General features: G+C 39.7%; 1 protein-coding gene and 1 pseudogene across 2 annotated transcripts in view; one reads left to right on the top strand and one right to left on the bottom strand.

Moving 5' to 3' along the window:
* KCNH8 (potassium voltage-gated channel subfamily H member 8) overlaps positions 1-22,038 on the bottom strand; it is a 387,984-nt gene extending 365,946 nt beyond the window's left edge. For both annotated transcript variants that reach the window (XM_060297633.1, XM_030876350.2), the window contains exon 1: positions 21,824-22,038. In XM_060297633.1, the coding sequence (XP_060153616.1) occupies positions 21,824-21,899 (76 nt within the window). In that variant the 5' untranslated portion in view covers positions 21,900-22,038. The remainder of the gene's footprint in view (positions 1-21,823) is intronic.
* On the top strand, positions 5,671-6,004 carry LOC115863500 (large ribosomal subunit protein eL31-like; annotated as a pseudogene).
* Positions 22,039-25,050: the final 3,012 nt, after the last annotated feature.

The raw sequence follows: 25,050 nt of genomic DNA, 5'->3' as shown, positions 1-25,050 counted from the left end.
GAAAAAGGGAGAGATTCCTGTAAGCTCAAGAGGTTAGGGAAGGTACCTTTCAAGAACAGTGCTTTGTCCATGTTTGTATGCCCACCCCCAACTGGAATGCTGCTGGATGAAGTTCTGTAGGCTCCTAGGAAGAAAAGTCACTCTACGGCCAGGATGTGACTACCCACAAAGACAACAATAGTTTCATGCCACGTGGAATACAGATATTTAACTTAGTGTCAATTATGTACTACTTTTGGATATTGGAACCTTAACCCAAATCCCAAAACACTGATTCAGTAAGGTACTTTTAACTTGCCAAAATGAAAATTAAAAAATGATTCTTCTTCCCCTCCATTGTGTCCACCTTCAGGGATGGCTACTAAAGGCCATTTCTGCTTCAGAGGGCAAAAAAGGAGATTCTAACCTAAGAGAACAGTGGTGCCCAACGGAACATGCAAAACATCCAGTATAAGGCTTAGAACTCAACCAATAATCAAGGGTGTTAGTATCTAATTGAAAAAGAATTCATAGAATATTCTTAAAGAACAATTTCTACCAAGGTACCAAGGTAGACACGGCCTCTCATGAGCAATCTGGAAGACTCAGAATCATGTTTTAAACCTTAATAGGTCTTCTATTTTTTATTGAGTCTTCATTATGTTTTCATTTTTCTGCTTTTGCTTAACCTCAACTTTACACTGTCCACAATGTATTTTCTTAGAAAATACTTAAAAGTTATCATTTTAGTCACCGTTGTCCAAGCAAATCTCACAACTTCTAAGATATTTACTATTTTAAACATAAACATCATTTTACATGGAATAAGAGTCTGGGTAGAAATGACATTTCCCGTGGAATAAAAGTCTACATAGAAAAGACACGTTAGAGTCTCAAAGTCAAATATTCTCTCAATTTCACTTATTCACCTACAGAATGAACATGACACTGGATAAAAAGCATGGGTTCTAACCAGCTATGTGACCCTGGACAAGTCATGTTGCCTTTCTAAACCTCATTTTCCTTATCTTCAGATAAGAAGCTGAAACAGGATAATTCTTCAGGTCTCTTTTAGTGATTTACCAGAGAAGGCCTTCTGAATCTACTTGACAGTAAAAACAGAGTGAAATATTAGAGGACAAGAGGTAAACAAATACTTCACCCCCAACTCAGCAGCACACATTTTCTGAGAAAATCCTAATAATAGGAAACAAGTCCAGAGGAAGTACTGACATCATGATTTGAATTTTTATCATTTTAGGTAGCATTATTTGTAAACAAGCTAATGTAGCTAACTTGATCCTAAACTCCCACACAGCTGCTGAAAGTATATTATTAGTTGAGGAAATTGTCTAAGGTGAGGTCTGTACTGTATGAGAACGTGTACTTGAATTCAAATGTAAATATAAATAGCTCACAGGATTTTTTTTTCCCCTCTGAAATGTCAGAGAGTGTATTAGGAGAACCAATTTACAATCAGCCTTTATGTTTAATTGGATAAACATATGATCCACAGAAAAATCAAGACAATAAACCAACTTTAATATTAGAAGTGATCAAAGATGATAATACAGTATTTCCAGAAGAAACATACTAGAAAGTGTGGCAGAATTAGTCTTTATGTTCTCATGGAGTTTACAGAAAATATTATTATAAAGTGGCATCTCAACTATTTAGAGTCACTTGAAGTATTCATTGCCATTATAAAATAAAAGAAGGAGTACAGAAAAAGGTGTGTGGTAAAATAACAAAAGAGTTATTCTGTATGTGTTTCAAATCATGAACTTCTTCAAGTTCATATATTTTTAGCTAAATGTGAAGAGAGTATTTCTAAATTACTATATTTAGAACAAGCTAATCCATTACAAAATGGATGGACTCTGAAAGTATTTATCCCAGTGTGGGGATGTCCTTTAAAACTCATGACACTTCATCTGGGGTAAGGAGGCCAGATTCACCATCAGAAAAAAGAAGGAGAAGGAGAAGGAGAAGAAGAAGGAGAAGAGAAGAAGAAAGCACATTCTCATGAATAAGCTGGTCAAAGACTCTATAAAATAAAACAAAATGATTGGTGTCTAATTCAAAGGGGACATTAGCATATTACTTTCTTTTGCAATTCTTTTCACTAACAGAAACAAAACGATTATAGATAGACTCAAAAATTCCTTTTCTTAAAGAAAACAGGCATAAAATTCTTACTATATAGAAGTCAAAATAATTCAAATGTTATATGTTTCTCCATTGTAAGTCTCCAGACTTTATTATTGGAAATAGCACTCATATTCATCACCTAGGCTGGACATCACCTCCTTGAGGACAGTGAATATTTTTATTAATTACATTCTAAAACATGTAGTAGATATCAGGCAGATTGAATAAGGAACATGCTTTAAGACACAATGGGAAAATCAACTCATGAAAGCATGAAAATTCAGTTTTGATTTAGTTCTGAAGGTTGAGAACATAAAAAAAATCAATATTCCTTAAAAGAGTGAAGGAGATCCCAATTAGGGCTTTTCAAGTACATCCTTGACTAGTGACTGTCTTGCCTGATTTCACCCAAGGTATTTTTCCATTTCCCTAAAAGTAGAGGGGGTCCTGAGATTTATGAACTTGCCAGGAGAACTGCAGAAACTTAATTCTTAATGTCTGTAGAATCCTTTGGAGGCATTTTTAATATGATTTTTGAGGAAATCACCATATTTTTTTGTTTAAAAAGTTACTCTGTTCAACTGTATTTGAAAATATACAGAAAAAAATCCTTAAAATACCGTTGCCTTCTAAAGCCTAGTACCAAGATCAGAGGTAAAGATGTCAAACACCACTGAGCTGAGGGAAGAAACCACGAGATGCAGCCTGGAGGGGAGGCCACGGAAGAGGAAGGAGGAAACATTATCTGCCTCAGGGTATCTACCCTTCATCTTTTCCTTTCTCTCTTTATTTTTTTAGGCACAGAAGAGAGAAGAGAGAGAATGAGATGATGTGAGGGTGGTGGTAGGGATATTGCGGGGAAGGAATCACAGTGGTAACGGGAGGGAAAAAAGGAATGTGGGTCTAATACACAGGTGCTAGATACTAGCGCAGATAAAGCAGAAACTAACACATCACTGTAAAGCAATTATACTCCAATAAAGATGTTAAAAAAAAAAGATCAATAACGTTGTCTGTGGGAACTTTGGGATGTCAAACCTCATAAACAGTTGCTGAGAATTTGTGCACACTTAAGTCCTGGGGAAGCAAAGAGAATTATTTTCTTTGAGGATGAATTGCAATATATAGAATATGCAGTGGTCAAGAGAATCATAGTCATATGTATAATTCCTTCCTTCTTAGGTGAATTCATTTAAATATTGGTCTAAATGTTCTATCCTTTTCTCACGAAATATCCACTGTAAATAGCTCAGATTAATGACTCAGTGTGTCCTTCTGCCGTGATACCTACGTCCACACAGTTTGTGCCTTTCTCCCCTGCTCCCTCTTCTCTAAATGCTTTATCTCTATGAGCCTCATCTGCGCACGAACACAGCAAAGTTACCTGTGAGCTATTCTTCTAGATTTCAAAACCCATTTCAGCATCTCACTTTACAGAAGCCACCAAAAGCCTTCCTCACTCTGGGTTCATGAGATATTTCTCATTTTTCTCTGTAAACTTGGCTATGGAAGCACTTCCTTGCCCACTTCAAAAAGTGTCACAGATACTAATTTAGAAGTATACATGCAATCGTTTAAGTGAATTTAGTGATCAGAGGAGATCTGTTATTCACAGCATCTTACTCCTGATAGGCTCATTTATTTATAGATTCAAGCTACCGAATATCTATGTGAAAACTGAAGAAGAACTGAAGGAAAGCCATGTATCTTTGCCATTTGCATCCACCCTCAACAAATGACAACTTGAAAAATACGTTGCTAGGAGGGATCATTCATTTTTCCCTGAATCTTAGTTTCTAACCCTCTAGTCACTGAAAAATAAGCAACCTTATAGAAATGAAAGAATAAGAGCAAAAAATATGAGCTGCATCCTCCAAAGGACCTAATTTAACCTAGAAAACTCTAAGCCAGTGAAAAAGTCTCTCAGAAAGCAAAAAAAAAAAAAAAAAAACAAGTTTTCTTAAAACTTATGTTTATTTATATGACGAATTGTTCCAAAAAATAAATTATTCATGTGGCTCACAGAAATATATACAATTTATAAAAACAAATAAATGAGGACATTAGAACAAGTAAGACTAATAAAAAGGCTATGTGGCTGGGAATAGTATCTTTCCTTAAAATACATGCCACAGGGACTCGTACTCTTGCTAAAAAGACGTTGAACATTCAGCTTTGAGCATTCTTAAGCCAGTTCACGGAAAAAAACACAAGCCATTTCACATTTCCAAAATCTCTTCCCCATCTAACTCTCTGGTATTGGAAAATGTTGTAAATTCTTTAAGCCTGAGAAACGATTACATTATATAAGATATTATACTTTGGGAGCAATTAACATTTAATTGAAGTGATACTAAATTATAAATAGTTTGTGTGTGTGTGTGTGTGTGTGTGTGTATCTATATGAATGTACATGTTGGGATAGAGTTTGAGGAACTGTTAAAGAAGGGAAACAAAGAAATAGGAGGTTACGAGCACAGCAGATGCACCTTACCTAGCCCCAAAAGCTTCCTCATGCTTCTTTGTGATTCCACCCTTCTCCATCCCCTCCCACTCCTACGCAAACACTGACTGGCCAGAAGCATTTTAAAATTCAAGTTAGTGTAACATTGTTCTATAGATAACTCTAGGCTTGTGGCACTCAAGTTATCTCCAGCATCAATAGTCATGACCCCTCACATAACAAGAAACCATTTTGGGTATTTATTCTAACAAGGGAAGTAAATTCCTGGACAATCCACTAACTACTGTTTATAAAACACTGCCACTTTATAACTTTCTGAATTGAGTTTCCCAAATGGTGTGTTCTTAAAAAGCACAAAAGTGGTTTATATCTCAAAGTGAAGTCAACCATAACCCTTAAGATCTTAATCCTAATAAACTGAATGCCTTACAATTTAGCTCCAATTTTTTTCTTTTTGGTACGCGGGCCTCTCACTGTTGTGGCCTCTCCCATTGCGGAGCACAGGCTCTGGACACGCAGGCTCAGCGGCCATGCCTTACGGGCCCAGCCGCCCTGCGGCATGTGGGATCTTCCTGGACCGGGGCACGAACCCGTGTCCCCTGCATCGGCATGTGGACTCTCAACCACTGCGCCACCAGGGAAGCCCCAATTTTTTGTCTTTTTAATTAAACCCAGACTGCTTAGTCAAAACAAAACGTGTAAATTCCAGTTTCACTGCCTGTAAAGTGTGTGGCTTTTGGCAATTTATTCAGCCTTCCTGGGTTTCAATTTCCCCATCCACGAAGTAGGAATAAAAACATCTAGCCTGCAGTATTGCAGAGATTAAATAAACTAATATAGGTGAAAATACCAAACATAGCATTGGGTTCATGGTTACTCACTAAATGTCAATTCTCCTCTGTTTTTCTTCTTTCAAAGGAAAATCAGAGTAAAGTTGAAGGAAGAACACGGGTTTTGCAATTGAAGGATGAGAATAAGAGTCCGTCCCTTTCATGTACCAGTTTGAGACAACATATTGAGGCTCTCTAGGGTCCTCTGCGTCCTCTTCTCTAAAATAGGGACAATAGCCCGTCAGGATGGCTCCGGCAAAGAAGCGCGGCGAGAAGAAGAGGGCCGGTCCGCCGTCAAGGAGGTGGTGACCAGAGAATACACTGTCCACATTCACAAGCGCATACCTGGAGTGCCTTTCAAGAAGCGTGCCCCTCGGGTGCTCAAAGAAATCCAGAAGTTTGCCAGGAAGGAAATGGGAACTCCAGATGTACGCGTTGACACCGGGCTCAACAAACCTGCTGCGCCGAAGGAATAAGGAACGTCCCGTACCGTATCCGTGTGCGGTTGTCCAGAAAACGTAATGCGGATGAAGATTCACCAAACAAGCTCCTGCCACCACTTTCAAAAATCTACAGTTAATGTGGATGGGAACTAACTGCTGATTGTTCAGTAAAGTTATAGAACGGCAAAAAATAAATAATAAATAAATGACAATAAAAATATTTAGGAATGATCACAGGCCAAGAGCGACCCAAGTCACTTCCATTCAAGGTATCTGGTATAACAAAATTAAAGAGATAGCAAACAGTGTTATATAAACACATGAAAATTTATTTTAATATTTATATTAACAATTACAAATGGGGGATAAAATTTTCCCCAACTTCATCAATCTACTTCAGAAGACAGTATCAAAAGTAAATTGTGTAAAAAGTCTAACTTAAAGAAATTTGTACTTGGAGACCTAAGGAGGTCAAAAAGCAGTATTTCAAAGAGCTGTGAATATCTTGTTATGAGGTGGGCATAACATAGGATGACTTGGGGATTCCTTTGAAAGTGAAAATAGGTATCAAAGAATAAAATTGTATAATTATTAAAGTATTTACTTTTTTATTTTTGACTAGTTCTACTACATCAGTGAACCTATAACCTTTCTTTCTTCCAAAACTATTTTGAAACATAGCATTATTTCTATGAGATAGTATCTATATATTACCAGAAAATAAAATAAGCACCTAAGCACAATGATTTTTCATTATATTTTCACGTATTTGTCATGTATTTAGCCATATTTGTCTATTACACCAAGTTGCTGGTATTATTCTAAACAATATCTCTTTTGTATCTATATATTATTTAAATTTTTTCCATCAAATTGCCTGTAATTTTCCTCAACGATGTATTTTATGGTAAATAAATTTGAAATTGTGGGCATCTTCAATTAACTCTTTGCTATAGACCATGAAAAGTTTTCATTGAAAAGATACTCTGTAGTTGCTGAAATACCTTGTAGACATGACAAATTCTGCTATACAGAGGATATTCTCAATTCTATTTGTCCCCCAAATTTTGCTACATTGACAATATCTCAATTCTATATGTTGAAAAGTGTAAATATTTCAGTTCAAATACCTCATTGGTCCTCTCATTTTTCTTTATTCAGAGTAATTACCTTCAAAAATTTCTATAATATAAAAAATTTGTCATAAAAGGTATCTCTAAAATTCTTTTCAGTGTTTTGTCAAATGTAGGTGCTGCAAAATCACAGATCTTTTCAACTGCATTCAGTTTCAGTACTGATAAATGTATCCAATTAAATATAGAAGCTTCATCAAAAAAGTCTTCCAAGTTGAAATATTTCAAAGGAAAATTCTTAAATCTAGAGCTTAGTTTGAGCTCTTATTGTTTAATTTTTCCCCTTGCTTGTCTAGTGATACATTTCAATGTATTCTTGTCTTACAGTTTGGTTTACAATCCTCGCTGTCCACTAAAATGAAGTTTTTGATACTCTGTTTATTAAATACTCTGATTAAATATTTTCAAGTGATTTCAAATAAAATGAAAAGAAAATATAAATGCTTCATTCAGAAAAGAATAATAACTGTCAGACACTTAGATTGCTTACAAAGCATTCATTCAAAGGCTCAGACACTTTAAAAGTATGACTGATGACAGTAAAAAGAAAAACCATGTATTGCCATGCCAAATGTTTTTTCTGTATTTAACAAACATCATGTAGTGTAACTACTGTAACTAATTCTTCATATATAAACATACTTGGTAACTTTGACCATTACAGCCTCTACAGTGATTGACAAAACGCACCATTTTGGGGGCACAAAAATGTACTATGCATTCACTACATCCAAGTCCAAGCACATTTCTTTTTTTGCTTTTTTTTTTTTTTTTTTTTTTTTTTTGCGGTACGCGGGCCTCTCACTGCTATGGCCTCTTCCGCTGCGCAGCACAGGCTCCGGATGCGCAGGCTCAACAGCCATGGCTCACAGGCCCAGCCGCTCCGCGGCATATGGGATCTTCCCGGACCAGGGCATGAACCCGTGTCCCCTGCATCGGTAGGCGGACTCTCAACCACTGCGCCACCAGGGAAGTCCCCAAGCACATTTCTTCCTTCTCCATACATTGTTTAATTTAATAAATATTGTCTTTACTATGACACTGTGCTCTACCAAAACCTACATTTGTCTTCTCATCACAAAACAAGTAACTTTATTTTTAATGATCCATTTAACTGAATTTACAATAACATTTAAAATAATATATGATTTATCTTCTATAAAACAAACTTTGGAAAGCTTTACTTATATCCATAAATTTGATGCAAAAACTCAAATATTATTAAGATTAACTGATTTTCCATAGAAAACCCTGACGGTATTAATAGTTATGAAGCTCTTCTACTATTGAATCAATACATTAACTACTGTTGCTTCATTTTTTTCTACATGTATAAGAAAACTCAAAATAAAAACTGAATAAAATTTTCAACAATAAAATAGAACTACTGACACATGCAAAAAAATTACTTAATTGCAAAAGCATTATGACAAGTGAAAAAAGACGGACACCTCCACCTTCCCCACCCCCCCACCCCCCGACACACACAAAAAATGCTACATACTGTATGATTTCATTAACCTTACAACCTAGAAAAGGCAAAACCACAGAGATGGAAAACAGAATAGTTGTCCTAGGGACTGGAAGGGCGGAGGAGGGTACTGACCTTGGGGAGAGGGGGGAGAGATACTGTTCCAAATCTTGATTGTGGTGGTGGTTTTATGACTGTACATATTTGGCAAATTTCATCGAATTATACACTTGTAAGGGGTGATTTTACTGCATGTAAATTATACCATTATAAACCTCACCAATGTAATAAATAACGATAATTTATTAAAATAAGAAAAATTTGGCACAAATTCTAAACCCAATGACTCTACAGTATAAGTGGCACAGATATGGATCTGTGGTCCCCAACAAAAATCCAATAATACACACATGCAAAAAAAAGAAAAAAATGACTATTACACACACACATTCTAAAATTCTAAATAAAACATTAACAAGTAAAATTCTAAGTGAAATACTAAGTAAAACATTAACAAGTAAAACCCAGTAACACGTCCAAGAAACCTTTAATGAAAGAATGCAAAGAGAGTTTATATTATAAAATCTGTCAAAAGAATCTATCATATTAATTAATTCAACAAGAAACATAGAATTATTTGAATAGATGATGAAAAGAATTGGTAAAATTGCTTAATAAAATAGGAATACATGACAAAATCTCTTAATAATAAAATATTTATTTCTCAAACTAAAAACCAGAAAAATACTTATTAGAAAAACGCTAAAATATTCCCATTAAAGTCAGGAACAAGAAGGATATTCTTTATCATCACCATTTTTATAGTATTTATAATACTAGCCAAAACAACTAGACAATAGAAAAAAAAATTAAGGGGAGAGGGACTTCCCTGGTGGTGCAGTGGTTAAGAATCTGCCTGCCAATGCAGGGGACAGCGGTTCGAGCCCTGGTCCGGGAAGATCCCACACGCCACAGAGCAACTAAGCCCATGCACCACAACTACTGAGCCTGTGCTCTAGAGCCCGCGAGCCACAACTACTGAGCCACGTGCCACAACTACTGAAGCCCGTGTGCCTAGAGCCCGTGCTCCACAACAAGAGAAGCCACCACAATGAGAAGCCCGCGCAGCGCAACCAAGAGTAGCTCCCGCTCACGGCAACTAGAGAAAGCCTGCGCACAGTAACAAAGATCCAATGCAGCCCAAAAAAAAAATTAATAAAAAAAAAAACTAAGGGGACAAAAAGTAAGACTTGTGAAAATTGGAAACAAGAAAACAAACTTTTCATTATTTGACGGCAATATTGTTTGTTACCTTAAAACCTCAAAAAAACAATCGCAAAATTATTACAAAGAATAATAGAAACTCAGCAAGCTGGCTGGTTAGAAAAACAATAAAATTTAAGAATCAATAGCCTTCAAATAAATAAACATGACTGAATTAGAAAAACTAAACGGTGGAAGAAAAGAATCCATTTTACATAACCGTTACAAAGATGAAATTACTAGGAATCAAATAAAGCAGAAATGTGCAAGAGCTTTATTGAGAATCCCAAAAAAGATGTGAAAGAAATACGTGGCAAATTTTTGGATATGAATTTTCAACATTATAAAAATGTCGTTTTCCTCCAGGAGGTTCCATTAAAAATATCATCGGGGTTTTTTTCCACTAGATAATCTGATTCTTAAGTTCCTGTGGACTTCCAAATAAGTATGATTAGCCAAGTAAAATTCTGGGGGGAAAAATAGAATGGATTGAGACTTTTGATGCACATCATAAAACTTCTATAATTAAAACTGTGGAACTACACATAAAGAAAAAAATAGATGAATGTAATAGGATAGCAAGTCAAAATATAGAAAGAATTACATATAGAAATATGGAATATGATAAACTAGATGTTTCAAATCAGTGTAGAAAAGATGAATTATTGAAAAATATTGTTAGAAAATTGGATAGGAATCTAGGAAGGAAAAATTTGATCCCTACGTTGTACTCAATAGATGAAATGACAGAACTTACTAATAGAGGAGAAAAAATTAATATACAAAATGAAACTATGGTAGAACACATAGGATGTATTTTTTAAATAATTTCAGAATAGAAAATACCTCTCTAAGTATGACACAAAACACAGAAATCATAAGAGGAAAATTGATTAATTCACTTACATAAAAATAAAAAATCCCACCAAAATTGGAGAAAACATATACATTAACACCACCAGTAAAGTATTCATTTTGTTATTCTGTAAAGAGTTCATAGATGTCAAAAAAAGAATGCCAACAATTTAATTAATAAAGGGCAATGAATATGAACAAATAATGCCCAGGAAAGGAAATTCAAATAGAACTTAAATATATTAAATAATGCTCAACTTCACTTACAGTGAAGTAAATGTATGTTAAAAATTATAACAGGAAGCCACTTGTTATCTATTAGTTCAAAAGCAATTCAAGAGATGGAAAAAAAGAACAAATACACTGAAATGCTAGGCAAATATTAGCTATTATTACTATTTTTCAAATAATTTTATAACGTTTATTCAAATCAAAAGTTACAATACAAAACAAAAGCTCCAGTCCCAAGACATTCATTCTCCTTCACAATTAATGGAATCACAGCAGAAACATTTATTTCTGTGTCGAGATAAAAAAATATGCCCCATTTAATCTTCTACCTGATTCTCTCCATTGGAGGAATAGTCAGAATATCACACTTAAGGACAAGCCACTTCCTGTCAAAGTGGGTACTTGACAGTTTGATAACATCTGAACTTCTTACATGGATCATCTTTTCTAGACAATCAAAATATGGAAAGACTGAAAAGCACTCTGGTCTCAGTTCCCTCTAGTTCAATAACTAGAGTAAGAAACTGGTTGGACTCACAGGTACAATAAGGAAATCTGTCCAAAAGACTTATTAGAACAAAAAAAAAAAAAAAAAAAAGAAAAACATGAAAAAAGAAAAGAGCTTTAAATTAGATTTGAGAGTTAGAGAGCTAGGTACCCTTATTTCTGACTGTAAGTTCATCGTAGAGTAAAGGTAAATGATTGCTGTTAAAAGTGCCTGACACTGGAGAATATATTTCTCCCAATAAAAGCAGACTCAAAATAGGTAGAAGAATTTCCTCTGTAAAACACTAACAAGGTAAAAATACAAAATGATGTCACTATAACAGCCATGAGAATTAGAAGATCTTCTATGGAAAGATTAGCCTGACAACAAAAATATCACAAGGAAGTTCTAAAGTCAGCAAATTCTAAGCACCAAAATCTCAAAGAAAATGGGTTTCTTTATTTTTTTAAAAAATGGACGGTAGATTTTCTTTGATGAGCAAAACTGCTTTGCACAGTAAGTGCACTTAGTAGTTCCAGATATAAGTCTTAAATACCAATCTAAACACATCCTTAAGTGACAAGTACTTAAAGCATAGTATATCAAAAGAGAAAAAAAAAAGTAGCATATGAACTAGAAAGGGCTAAAATCTTTAAAGCAGAAATCCCTTTTTGCAAGAGTTAGAAACAAGAAATGATATCACAGATTGCCCCAGTCTGTTTATACTTACTATTAAAAAACCACATTTTAGAGGCAGTGTGATATAGTAGCAAAATCACAGGCTATAGTAGAAAAATCACAGGCTACTGGGATAACATTAGAAAAGTTCTGAGCTTGAGTCCTGTCATCTGGAACAGAAAGGGGACTGCCTGCCTTCTTGCTGTGTTGGGTTGTGTAGGAACAGATAAAGCACCAGCACAGCACACAGCATGCAGGCAGACATGCCCTGAAGGGTAGTCACTATTATCATTAGTTTTATAAAATAAATTAGTACTTCAACCATGTGAAAATGAGGGGCTAGAAGCCAGTCTAGAATTATGTCTCAAAACTAAATTTAACCACATAGTACTGTATAAAAGGAGTACCGGTTACTACTGAAGGGAAATAAAGACAATTAATATACAGACCTGGACTTTAAGAAATATGAAATTCTTCTACCCCAAAAAACATTTATTGAGCAAAGACTTTCTTCCAAGTATAAGTCCAAGTGAGGAAGACTTGAAGGAGTTGATGGCTGAGCGTTGAAATCTGAAAGCAGATCATTACAGCACACAGAGGAGCTGACTGGAGGGATGGGATGGGCAAGGTAACATGGCAGCAGAGAGGAAATGTCACCTGGCTCTACTTGGAGCCTCACAGAAAGGGTTTGGACAGAAGGGGACCTTCAGGATGGGTACCATGCAGAGGCCCAGGATGAGCAAGCGGGGTGTTTGGGGTGAGTATGTCTGCAGCCTCAGGAGGCAGTGGCTGGAAAAGATGCTGCCAAATCATCTTGGGGTTAGATGACCCAAAGGGCTTTGGACATCCTCCAAGAGGTAGCAGGGAACCGGTGGGTAGTTACATGATTAAATGATGATAGCGCTTTTAAGGAAAATCACTCTGGGGACAATGCAGACTGAAGGGGGCGCAAGCGGGTCGGATAAGAGCTTATGGCCACGGGAGTCTAGACAGAGTAAGGTTGCAATTGTGTCGCTAAGAAACAGGATCCAAACTAAAGTAAAAGCAAGGAAGAGGGAGATGAGAAGCCAAACTAGGGCATTTCTAAGTGAAATCTCAAAGACCAGATAACCAATCTGACGCATGCGCAGTCGAGGCCGACTCAGATTTCTAGCCTGAAGAAATGGGTGGGTGGTGATGCCAATTATGGGGCCAGAGAAGAAATAGGCTTCATGGGCTAGAAAAGATTATTAGTTCATTTGGGGACATGTGAATTTTGAAGGGCTTGAGGGAGATGGATAGTTGTACTAACAGCTAAAAAGGAAAGCAAAATTTATCTTCCAGGGAATTTATAAGCCAAGAACTACGTTTGACTGTTTAAATTATTGAGAAAACTCTTCAATCACTTCAGTTGCTAAGTATGAACTATAACACAGGTAAAGTTGAAGTCTCATCATTTTTGTTTGTAGGCTCTGCTAAACCAAAATGGATTTAAAAACTTAGTGTTTAGACTGTATCAGCAAATATGTATGGCCCGGGTGAACGGACTATCTCTGCAGATGTTGCAGTTCTGTACCTCTGTCTGTTGGCATTTCTCCAGTGGCTTCACGGGGATGGAATTCTAGCACACCCTCAATTCTTTTTCTTCTCCACAGGCGTCATTCTACAGTACAACACAGGGGTGAGCAGCCCTGGAGGAGAACAGCACTCACCTTGTGGTCAGAAATCAATCTTTCCCTTTCCTAAGAGAAAGTTAGCTTCCTAGGCAGAGCTGACATCCATAAGCAAATGAAGAACACGCAATTCCGCTGCGTAATAGGGGACCCTTGTTCAAGTGTAAAGCCTTTATTAGGACAGATAGTAAGAAGTGTCTTGGTGATTTGGTATGCACACCTGGAAACACTGCAAGAGGTAATACTTCTACATGTATAACTGAATCACTTTGCTGTACACCTGAAACTAAATAGCATTGTTAGGGCTTCCCTGGTGGCGCAGTGGTTGAGAGTCCACCTGCCGATGCAGGGGGCACGGGTTCGCGCCCCGATCCGGGAAGATCTCACGTGCCGCGAGCGGCTGGGCCCGTGAGCCATGGCCGCTGAGCCTGCGCGCCCGGAGCCTGTGCTCTGCAGCGGGAGAGGCCACAACAGTGAGAGGCCCACGTACCGCACAAAAAGAAAAAAAAAATAGCATTTTTAATTAGCTATATTCCAATATAAAATAAATGTTTTAAGAAAATAGTTAATTAAAAGCATCTAGACATAGGGGCCAGATACACACACACACACAGTACAATAATATCTTGCTTTTTCAGTGGCAAGACCAAGCCAATGTAGCTGTTTCCCATTGAGACCCATGGGCTTGAGGGACTCTCAGCTTTGTTCAGAGAGCCCAAGCTGAAATTCAGACACTAATATTGTAAACCTTAATGGGTAGAAGCTGAAAAAATGGTAAAAACTCTTGTGAAAGCTGCAAGTAATTTCTAGCTAGAAAGAATGAACACTTTAGGAGGGAAGGGGGAAGGGGCAATATAGGGGTCGGGGATTAAGAGGTACAACTATTAGGTATAAAATAAGCTACAAGGATATATTGTACAACATGGGGAATACAGCCAATATTTTGTAATAACTATAAATGGAATACGACCTTTAAAATTTGTGAATCACTCTATTGTACACCTGTAACATATAATATTGTATGTCACCTATACTTCAATTAAAAAAAAGAAAAAAAGAAAAAGAAATATCTTCAGTTTCAAGGTTGACATTTCTCCCATATCATGCATCAGCCTGTGCAACATGGGAAGGTTGAGAGCTTTCACACCAGGCATACAGGACAACACATTTCTCTTACCGAGACATGGGTGTACCACCTCCGATGGCTTATTATGACAAAGCACCCTGGTTTCAAAGATGTTCCTCGTCTGGCCTTATTGACTTTCCATTGTCCTGTTGCCTCTACATTGCCCCCTTCACATCTTCTAAGATACCTGGTATTCTCCTTAAAGGCCCCCCTTTCCAGCTCAATGACAAGTGCTGCACAAATTGACCAAGTAAATGGAATACTGTTTTTTGCCCTTATCATATATGAGCCAATCATTCCCACCCAGAAGTCATTTACTATATGACTCCCGCCAGCTCATTCCCCCCAACAAGGAAATTTTTCCTCCCTCATCTAAATGTACAGAGTCCTTCACCCTGAACAGTTGCATCCGCTTCCAACCCATGTGATGGTGATTTGTGCATACATTTATTGTCCTCTTTCAGAGAAGGACAAGCATGATTTATCCCAAAGATCCTAGCATAATGGCTTTGTATATAGTCAGCATGGATTAAATAGCATTGAAGAAATGTTTGATTGTTTGAATAAAGCAAAGATTTCCTAAGAGAGACTGTGCCCTCCCAGAGTGTGTTGGATCTGGTCTACAGGCAACACCAAATGCCAGAGCCTAGAAAAAATTGTGGGTATAACTTCCATTCTTAACATGTTAGCTATCTATCTTCCTCTATATGATGATGTCAAAACAAAATTATCTGGGGGGCTTCCCTGGTGGCGCAGGGGTTGAGAGCCCGCCTGCTGATGCAGGGGACACGGGTTCGTGCCCCGGTCCGGGAAGATCCCACATGCCGCAGAGCGGCTGGGCCCATGGGCCATGGCTGCTGAGCCTGCGCGTCTGGAGCCTGTGCTCCGCAACGGGAGAGGCCACAACAGTGAGAGGCTCGCGTACCACAAAAAAAAAAAAAAATTATCTGGTATTTTTAAAGACTACATAATAAAATTTTTCTTCTTATTTGTATATCTCACTCATCCAAAGAAATGCATTTCTGGTAAATACCTAAATCCAAATTATTGTAAATCAAACACTTTGTCCATTGCAGGGAAGTTTTGAGAACCCATGCAATAAGTCCTTTTTAAGATAAAGAATTCATCTCCAAAGTCAAAAGAATGAAAATAAATAATTCCCTTTCCTCATCCCTCTTCTCTATTCTCTCCTCCCTCTCCCTCTCTCGTTCTTTCTTTTTTTCTATTTTTTTAGTAAACTTGGAATAAAGTTTACATAAAGAAAGTTATTTAATTTAACTCAGTCAACCGCAATACAAGAGTGCCTAATGGGGAGTTTCTTAAAATCTGAAACATGGTTAGAAGCATAAGAAAAAGATGGAAAACATACTGTTTCAAAACAGTCCACATACGAAGCCAGTAACAGAACTGGTTAATAAAGTGGAAGCAGCTCAGTCACCTTAGAATACAAGGACCTGTCTTGCGTCCTTTGCAGATGCCACATTTGTGGTTCACCCGCCAGTGCAGATTTTGTGGTTCGCCCGCCAGTGCAGATTAAGATACCCGTACACAGACCAACAGACCCCATGTAACCTTCCTTATCTGGAAAGAGGAAGCACCCTGTCAAGAGACTGGGATTAATATTCTGAAAATATCCCTATGTCGCCCACGTTACTTGTAGATCAGAGAATGAAGAACCTGATTAACACAGCTGACTAACGTGGCTAGGCTAGGTTGACTCATATGCCATCACCAAATATAAAGAAACACCCTCCCACCAGTGAGTTGGGCCTTACATTCACCAAGACTGCAGATGCAAGCTCAGCAGAGTTTACGTGCGTACAGAATTACATAGAGCATGCTCAATAAATCTGCTTCACAGAAGAACAGACGTGAGAACGTTAGGCTTCGTATAATAGTACAGCAATGGGACAGCACCGGTAGCAGATCGAATTCTAAACTGGCGCCCGAGATTCCTAACCCCTTGTGTAAACACTCCATCTAGTCCCTTTCCCTTGAGTTTGGACAGGTCATATGATTTTAGAAGGGATTTTACAGATGTAATTAAGATCCATAATCAGTCAACTTTGAGTCAAAAGGGAGATTATTCTGGGTAGGCCTGACCAAGGTGAGCTTCTAAACGACAGACATTCCTGCTGTTCTTTTTTTATTCTTTTTTTCAATTTTTATTGGAGTACAGTTGATTTACAATGTTGTGTTAGTTTTAGGTGTACAGCAAAGTGAGTCAGTTATACATATACATATGTATATGTGTAACTCTTTTTTAATATTCTTTTCCCATACAGGCCATTACAGGGTATTGAGTAGAATTCCCTGTGGTATACAGTAGATCCTTATTGCTTACCTATTTTATATATAGTAGTGTGTCAATCCCAATCTCTCAGTTTATCCCTCCTCTCCCCTTTACCCCAGTCACCATAAGTTTGTTTTCTACATCTGCGAGTCTATTTCTGTTTTGTACAGAAGTTCATTTGTACCCTTTTTGCAGATTCCACATATAAGCGATATCATCCTATATTTGTCCTTCTCTGTCTGACTGACTTCACTTAGTATGATCATCTCTCGGTCCACCCATGTTGCTGCAAACGGCATTACTTCATTCCTTTTTATGGCTGAGTCATTGTGAAGAAGTAAGCTGTTCTGTTGTAATAGGGCCTGGGGAAGAGGCCATGTGTCAGGAGGCGGAAGGAAGCCTCCAGTTGCTGAGAAAAACCACAAGGAACTAAATTCTGCCAGCAGCCACGAGAGCTCGGAGGGGGCCTCGAGCCTCAGCTGACAACTTGGTTTCAGCCTTGTAGTCTCCGGAAGCCCTGAGCACAGGACCCAGCTGGTCTTTGCCTGGATGTCTGGCCTACGGAAAATGTGAGATGATAAGCCACTGAATGCGTGGTAATTCACTACCCGGAAATAGAAAACTGACGTGGGAACTGTCTCTCTAAACATACAGAATGGGAATAAGAGACCACTCGTGGCATGCAAAAAATACCAACGAGCCTTTACGAACTCCCATTTGTGGGGAGATATCTATGGAGTGCTAGGTATTTCTTTGAATGTTTTCATGTAACAGCCTTTTACAGACAGACCCATACATAATGGAGCTCAATCTTTTTTATTGGCTAAATGCCTCTGATGATAGTCTTCTAACTACAGCCCAGCAAAGACTTAGGAAGTTCCCACTGTCCCCTTCCTTATTGTGTCCCTTTGCTACAGCATTGGGTACATTACCCTTCTCTCTATGCTTCCGAAGTTAAGAGATCTATGTACCTTGATGAAAGTATAAAGGGGAAAAGAAACTCCATTGAGTTTCCTCTGGAAAGGAAGTGTTTCAATTTAACAAATTTCCTTGGACCATTTTGAACAGGAGTACATAAAACATATGCAAATACAAAATGAATGTCTAAACCACCATTATTTCTGAATACTTTGAATGGAATCTCCTTGATAAGAGTCTACTGGGCTACAAACTTCCTTTAGAGCTTAGATCATGTCTCACTAACCCCAAAGAGAAAGAATTGTTCTGGCCAAATTTTGATGTGACTGGAAAATGTAGGCTAATGCACCATTTTGTTGGAAAATGGACACTTCCCTTTGAAAGTTTTATATCCTCAAAGAAATGTGTTTTTCTCAAATGGTACTCTGTGGCAAATACTTGTACTGAAAAACTATTTTTTAAAATATGTACTTATGTGTTCTGTTATTATCATTTCCCTTTGTCCAGATTAATATTAATGTACTTAAAGCAAAAGCCTATGCAGAAGAGATTTTTTTAAGTACATTAAATGTGTAAAAAAAAATGAATGATGTAAAAATAAACTATATGCAGGTCATAATGTTAACATTGTGTGTGTGTGTGTGTGTTTAAGTGTTTCAAGTGAGAAGTATGGCTATATGCAATGAGTCAAAGAATTTCATTGGAGTTACTTTTTTCCACTAAATGGGGTACACATATTCAATATTTGCAAGCTTCTTAGTTTTTCTAAGTCTCATTTACATTCAGTTAAACATAAATCAGGAGAACATATTTCAAGAGTAAATATATGTCAGGGTAGTTTTTGTGAAAAGATTTATATTTTCCAATAGTTTTTAAAAATTATATTGAATATGAGAAAAAAGTTTCAATTAATGGTCCACTATTGACTTTCAATCCTGACCAACAGCTCACTTCTTAAATATTAAAAAGAAAAAATATCCTATTATGTTCAATAATAAAGTGTCACTAGGTGATAAAATATATTATTAACTTATTTTTTGTTGCCCTGTGATGATAATAACTCAACTGATAAATCAGTAAGATTATGTTATAGGCTTTTCTTGTCATATATTTAATTTTTCCTGGGAGAAATTTTACATGATGTTTTAAGATTTATTATTTTCCATCACAATATTAAATCAATAAAGATAATAATAATATTTCATGGTGGTTAAGTTAGCAAGGTGGTTTTCTAGGGTTATTGTTTGCTCTCTTAGTTTTTCAATGATATTTTCCAAAATAAAACAAAATAAGAAACTAACATGACTATAAAATATACCTAACAAGGCAGAAAATGTACCAAGTAAACACATTACATTTTGAGTATAATAACATTAGGCACTCTCCACTATAATTTTTATTTGGGCGAGTGGCAATTTTGCTAATTTAAAACTTTCAAATGGTTTTATCTTGCACAAGAAAATAAATGACTGCTATAAGAAAAATCAAGAGAAAGAAGGATGATCATAGGAAAAGAGTTTCAGGGATAGTAATTATACTTAATAAGTGTCAACACATACAAGATAGAAAAAGATAAACTAAATATTTAGCAGGCAAACTGATATGCCATGATGTTAGCAAAATTTGTGGCTTAAATTTGCTTCATGTATTTTTTTAAGTTTCAGATTATTCAAGTCATCTTGCAATTCAAATGAAAAGCAAATAAGAGGATACAGTCCTCTTTCCTTGAGTGGGGTTTATTGGAATGAGGGGGTATCTTTAAAAGTTCTCAACAAAATTTTGCTAAAGTAAATCTTTATGTCACTCATTACTTTGAAATTTGCTTCACTTATTTTCAGATTGATTTCATACAAAGTGGTTCCCTCCAGGAATCCCACAGACCCTTGGAGAACAGACCAACCATGCTCTCCAACAGTTTCAGTTTTACTAATATTCTAAATGCTGGTTATGTGATGATGGTCTTCCCAAACAACAATTTAAAACTTCTAACCTTCTATTTTATTCACATTAATGTGTAGTTAAAATAGAAAAAGAGCTATTCACTAGTACACCATTCCTTCTCTACATGCCTTCTGTCTATCACATGTTATAGTGAAAGAGGCAGAAGTGTCCTCACACAGATGATCCAAAGCCCCTCTCATTAGCAACTGGTACTTAAATATATCCCTGCAGTAATTCCCAGGGCTATGCTGGGAACACACTACGTTCCATTCAACTTTAAATAACAATGAGATAAGCAACGACCACTTACCAGTTAGCTCATTTTCAATACATGCACTTGTGATCAATATTGAAAGTCTTTTGGGTTTAAATTTGCAACTTCTAGAACAAACATCCACTAGAAATTGATCAGTTCCTAAGGTAACAAATAGTAGTAACCACAGTCATGCATGAAGATAGCAGTGGTGATTTTGTGTAGTGGTTGGGTGGTGGGTATGATGTCACTGGCAGGGATTTGAAATTTTATTGTATTTTTCTATTATTATCTAAGGAAGACAGATAAATAATAGCATTGCACTTCACTCATACTGTCTGACACATCTAGATCATAAAAGGGGAAGGAAAGGCTCACCAACTACCCTGAGTAGTCTAGAGGTTGAAAATAAAAATTGAATAAAATCCAGTAAATAGTTCATTTCTCCCTCATATAAACTTTTCCAACTACTCCTGAAGTGCGAAAGTCCAGGATTTACTTCCCATTGTAGTAAGACTGTGTATCCAGATGACTGGAGTGAAAATAGAGTTAGATGTGCTCTCTCACATCAGCTCCAAGAAATATGCCATCATCCTAAAAAACAATGATGCCTGAATCACTACTAGCCTTTAGAACAAATGAGTTTCTACAAGTCTTGTGTAACAGGCAGAAAAGGAAAGATAGCACGCAGAAGCAACATAAGCTAGGAGGAAGGTGTGGATATTCATAGTGAAACCAATTGATAGCTTTTGCTGGGGGTGAAAGTACAGACTCCTCATTACAGGGGAAACCAACCGGTCAAGAAGAGGGGAGTTTGAGAAGCCTGGGAATGAACGGGGACCTGGCCGTGGTCCTGAAAGAGAACAACCTGCAGACGTTTCCCAACAGTCTCCAAGAATCCACACACCATATCTTTGCTTTTAAACAGAAGCTTAAACAAGCTAAGCGTCCAATAATATTCACCCTCAAAAAAATTATGTTGAAACTTCCTCTTATGATCAGATCAACCTTTATAACGCCCGGCTTCTCCTTCTCCAACAGTCTCTCCTCGAGTGTTAGGATAATTTCAGATTGAAAGGTATGCTACCTTTCAATACCTGAGAAGCAGGAATCGGGATTCTGACAAACTCATAACGTTTAGAATTCTACGGGAAGCTTACACTTGGCAATCTTGATTCTAGTTGCATTTCTTAAACTCAGATGGGATCATGCCTATCCAAAATACCTCACAGAATGAGGCTCCATAGACGAAGAACATTCTAAACTCTCCCTATAATTTACGGAGCCTTGAAACTCTAGAAGGACAGATTGGCAATTCACCAATATGGACAATTTTCATTTTCACTTCATAAAATTAATAAAAACCGAGGAATTACGGGTCCCACAGTGAACACGGGTGTCGGTCTTTCTTCAGGTTCTTTTCCAGACTTTACAAACCTAAGAGTCAAGGGGGCCAACTACACCGAAGTGTTAATACTACACCGAACCACGAGAGGAAAAAAATTCTCCGCACAAAAGACACCTCGGCAGGACCATAAGGAAACAAAATCCACTGGTGCAAAAAGGAGGGTGGGAACGAAAGTAATTTATAGGAGAAAAATCATTCAAAAAAAAAAAAAAAAAACCCATACAACTCATCGAAGTGCAAGACTTACGTGTTCCGTCAAAACGGGTGGCGATGGTGTCGAGGAAGGTGTTCTGGGGCGCCAGTAATCCTTTCATAACCGGCATTTTTCCAGCGTGGTGTGAAATTCTCCATCAAAGTTTGTCCAGAAGGATGGTTCGAGAGGAAAGTGCCAAGAAGGGAGAAGGGGAGCGTGATGACGGCAGGGGAGGGGGGCCCGGCGCAGTGATGGGGCCGCTCGAGAGAAGGGGGAGGATGGAAGGAGCGAAGGAGCTGATTCCAGCCGCCGCGGCTCCGGCAGGAGCAGCCCAGAGAGTGCTCGCGGAGCCCGCCCCGCACCTCCAGGCTCAGCTGGGCGCAGGCTCCCTCTCCCGCCCCCTCCACCTCCGCCAGCTCCGAGAACCCCCACCGTCCCTCCGCGGGCGGCAGAGCCCGCCAGGAGCCGCCGCGCAGCCCGCCCGCCCGGGAAGAACCCGCGGTGGCCCGGGGCGCCGCAACCTGACCTCAGGCGCTGGGGTCGCGGAGGGCGGCGCTCGAGGCTGGGCGAGGCTCGGAGTCGCGGAGCCTGCCCATCTCCCAGGGGCGCCGGGAAACGCGAGCAAGCACGACTCCCACCCCCCGGGAGCCGCTGAACAAAGACCCCTTTGTTCCCGCTCTGTCCCTCTCCGGGGGAGACCAGAGTCCCGTGGGTGTGGTATTGGAGAAGGGGAGGAGACAGGTCGGGCAGGTACCCGGCCGCCCAGAACTTGGGAGCGGGGACGTCCCCCTGCGGTGTCCGCGAGAGCTGAGGTAGCCAGGCGTCCCCGGGGGAGGTGGCCCCCTTCCGGCGCAGCTGCCGCGGCGAAGTGCCCGCGACCCGAGCAAGGCAGCCTGGAGTGAGTTGCAAGGCCCCCTCCCCAGTCCCCCGGGTCTTTCAACCGGGAAACTGATGCAAAGCGCCGGGGTCTTCCCACCTTCCCATCCTGGGCTCCGGAAGGGGTGTTTCAGTCCCTCTCCCCAAATTACCATTAGTCTCCCCAAGCCATTCTAAACTAAAAGAATATAACAAAATAATAGCTTTTTATAGGGATAATGAATGGTTTCCCACTCTGTGGTGAAATGTGAACAAAACCTTTCTAGAAAAGTTTGCTGTTGCTATTGGTTTGAAAAATACAATGTCAAGTACAACCCGTAAGGCTGCTTCATAAATATAGTTGCAGCACAAAAGAGCCTCGCCTGCCCTTCATCTCCTTCCCCGACCAGCACCTCCAGGTAGAAAGCCTGGCGAGTCCCCGGCACGGCCAGCATCTGGGAAAACGAAAGTGGTCCCTCCCGGTCCCGCCCCCCTTGCTGGCGCGGGGACTCCCTCCCGGGAAAGCCTTGCCCAAGCCCGGGGAGCAGCGCCGCTGTGAGTGCAGGACCCCCGGAGCCGGGAATCTACAGAAAACCTGGAAGGGAAGAGGATGTAGGAGGAAAGTTGAGAGCCCGGGGTGGAAAAACAAACGTCGGCCCAGGTGCCAGTGCACCCGGAAGGAGAGAAGGGGGTGAAGCGAACAGGTGAGAGAGCCGCAGCCAGGGCAGCCGGGTCCGCGCCGCCGGGAAGCTCGGGCGCCTGGCGGGAGGCGAGAGCGCCCGCCCCTCACTACTGCGGGGAAGGAGGCTCCTTGTTTGGATTCTCCCGTTTGGTGGGGCTTCTGGGGGACCCTGAGGGTGTCGTCACGGCAGCCCAGGGCTCCCGAAGAGCGGGGGGTGTCGAGGGGGAGGGACGCATCTCTCTCTCCCCGCCCCCGGTCCCCCTTCCTCGTGATGCACTTCCTGCGGCCGAGGATTCCCTTTGTGTTGAAATTCAAGAAGATCCGGCCGCAGCGCGCAGCCAGCTGGGCGGGGGCGCGCCCGGCAGGGGAGGGGATTCCTGAGTGGGCGGTGCGTTGCTACAGAGGCCGGCAGCGGGTGTGGGGTCTCCGGGCCCGTAGCACTCAGCGCCTGGCCCCCGGACACCCCTGACCTCTCCCCCATCCTTCTGTCCGGAGTCGGCAGCGCTTGGCAGAAACCGAGCTCACGCGGGTGGTGTCCCCCCAGCGGCGCACCCAGCCAACTGCGGGTGGCTCCGTGGGTCCCCGCTCCAGCAGAGCGGGGGAGAGAAAGATGAGGGAGTCCCTGCTGTTTGGGCGTAGCATCGGGTTCTAGAAAACCCAGACTGCTGCTGTCAGTTTAAAAGCCAGAAAAACGCCTCCTTTGAAGTGGCTTGAAGTTCATATGAAATATATGAAGTGTAAACCACGTCTCCGGTTCATAAAATTTGTGCTTTAGGGGGGTGTGTGTGTGTGTGTAAAAGCTGTTTTGTCGTGGGCTTGAGCTATATTCCCAAATGCATGAAATCACTTGCAAGAAAGGAGAGACAGGAGGAGCTTAAGAATGGCAACCCCAAAGAAAGCTTAGGTTTTATGGCAAAAGACAGTAGCTGTCATAGTCTCTCCTCCAGGCATGACAAGACTCCTGCCCTAAATGCACGTTCAAGGCCGGGATCCTCTTGGATCCTATTGGTATGTAATAAGTGGATCTCTTACATGCTTTCCCCACCAAGAACAAATCTTTCTTAATGAAGAGTCATCAGCACTCAGGTCGTTGGGTCCAAGCCAACTCTAAGGTCTGGCCCAATCAAGGACCTAAAGCTCTTCCTAAGTGTGTGACGTGGGTGAGGCCAAACTGTGACGTTAAAACATGCCCTTGATGAGAGGTTAAGCACACCAAGTCCCCTTAAACATACTTCAGCACCTTGAAATCAAAGAGGCTCAAGAAAGAGGCACAATGAGAAGTGGGAATTTCATTATCTGTCCCAAATCTCATTTCCTTTCCTTAAAGGAAATGTTCCCACTGTCCCCAGTAATTGGCAAAAAGAAACCCAGCTCATTTCATGGAATACCCTTCCATCCTGTAGAAACATGACCTTTCTCTACGACCCCAGTAAGGCAACACTATGAGAACACAGGATAACCACACAATCCACTAAACCCAAGTCCCCTTTGAAGAGACTCGTGTTCACAGAAGAGATCATTCTTTGACTCTGAAATGTAAGAGAAGACACAAAATCCCTAAACTCAAACCAAGGTACTCAATATTATGTACTATAGATGGCCTCTCTAGGTAAAACCAATCTAGGCAAATGTCACTGATTTACCATGTAACAAACCACCCTAAAACCCACAATAATAATATTTTGTTTTGCTCTTAGATCTGCCGTTTGGGCAGGGCTCACTGGGACAGCTCATTTCTGAGTCA

Source organism: Globicephala melas, chromosome 4 (genome assembly GCF_963455315.2).
Source record: "Globicephala melas chromosome 4, mGloMel1.2, whole genome shotgun sequence".
NCBI classification, from domain to species: domain Eukaryota; kingdom Metazoa; phylum Chordata; class Mammalia; order Artiodactyla; family Delphinidae; genus Globicephala; species Globicephala melas.
The sequence above is the reverse complement of the archived record's forward strand: the minus strand, read 5'-3'. Positions and strand labels throughout refer to the sequence as shown.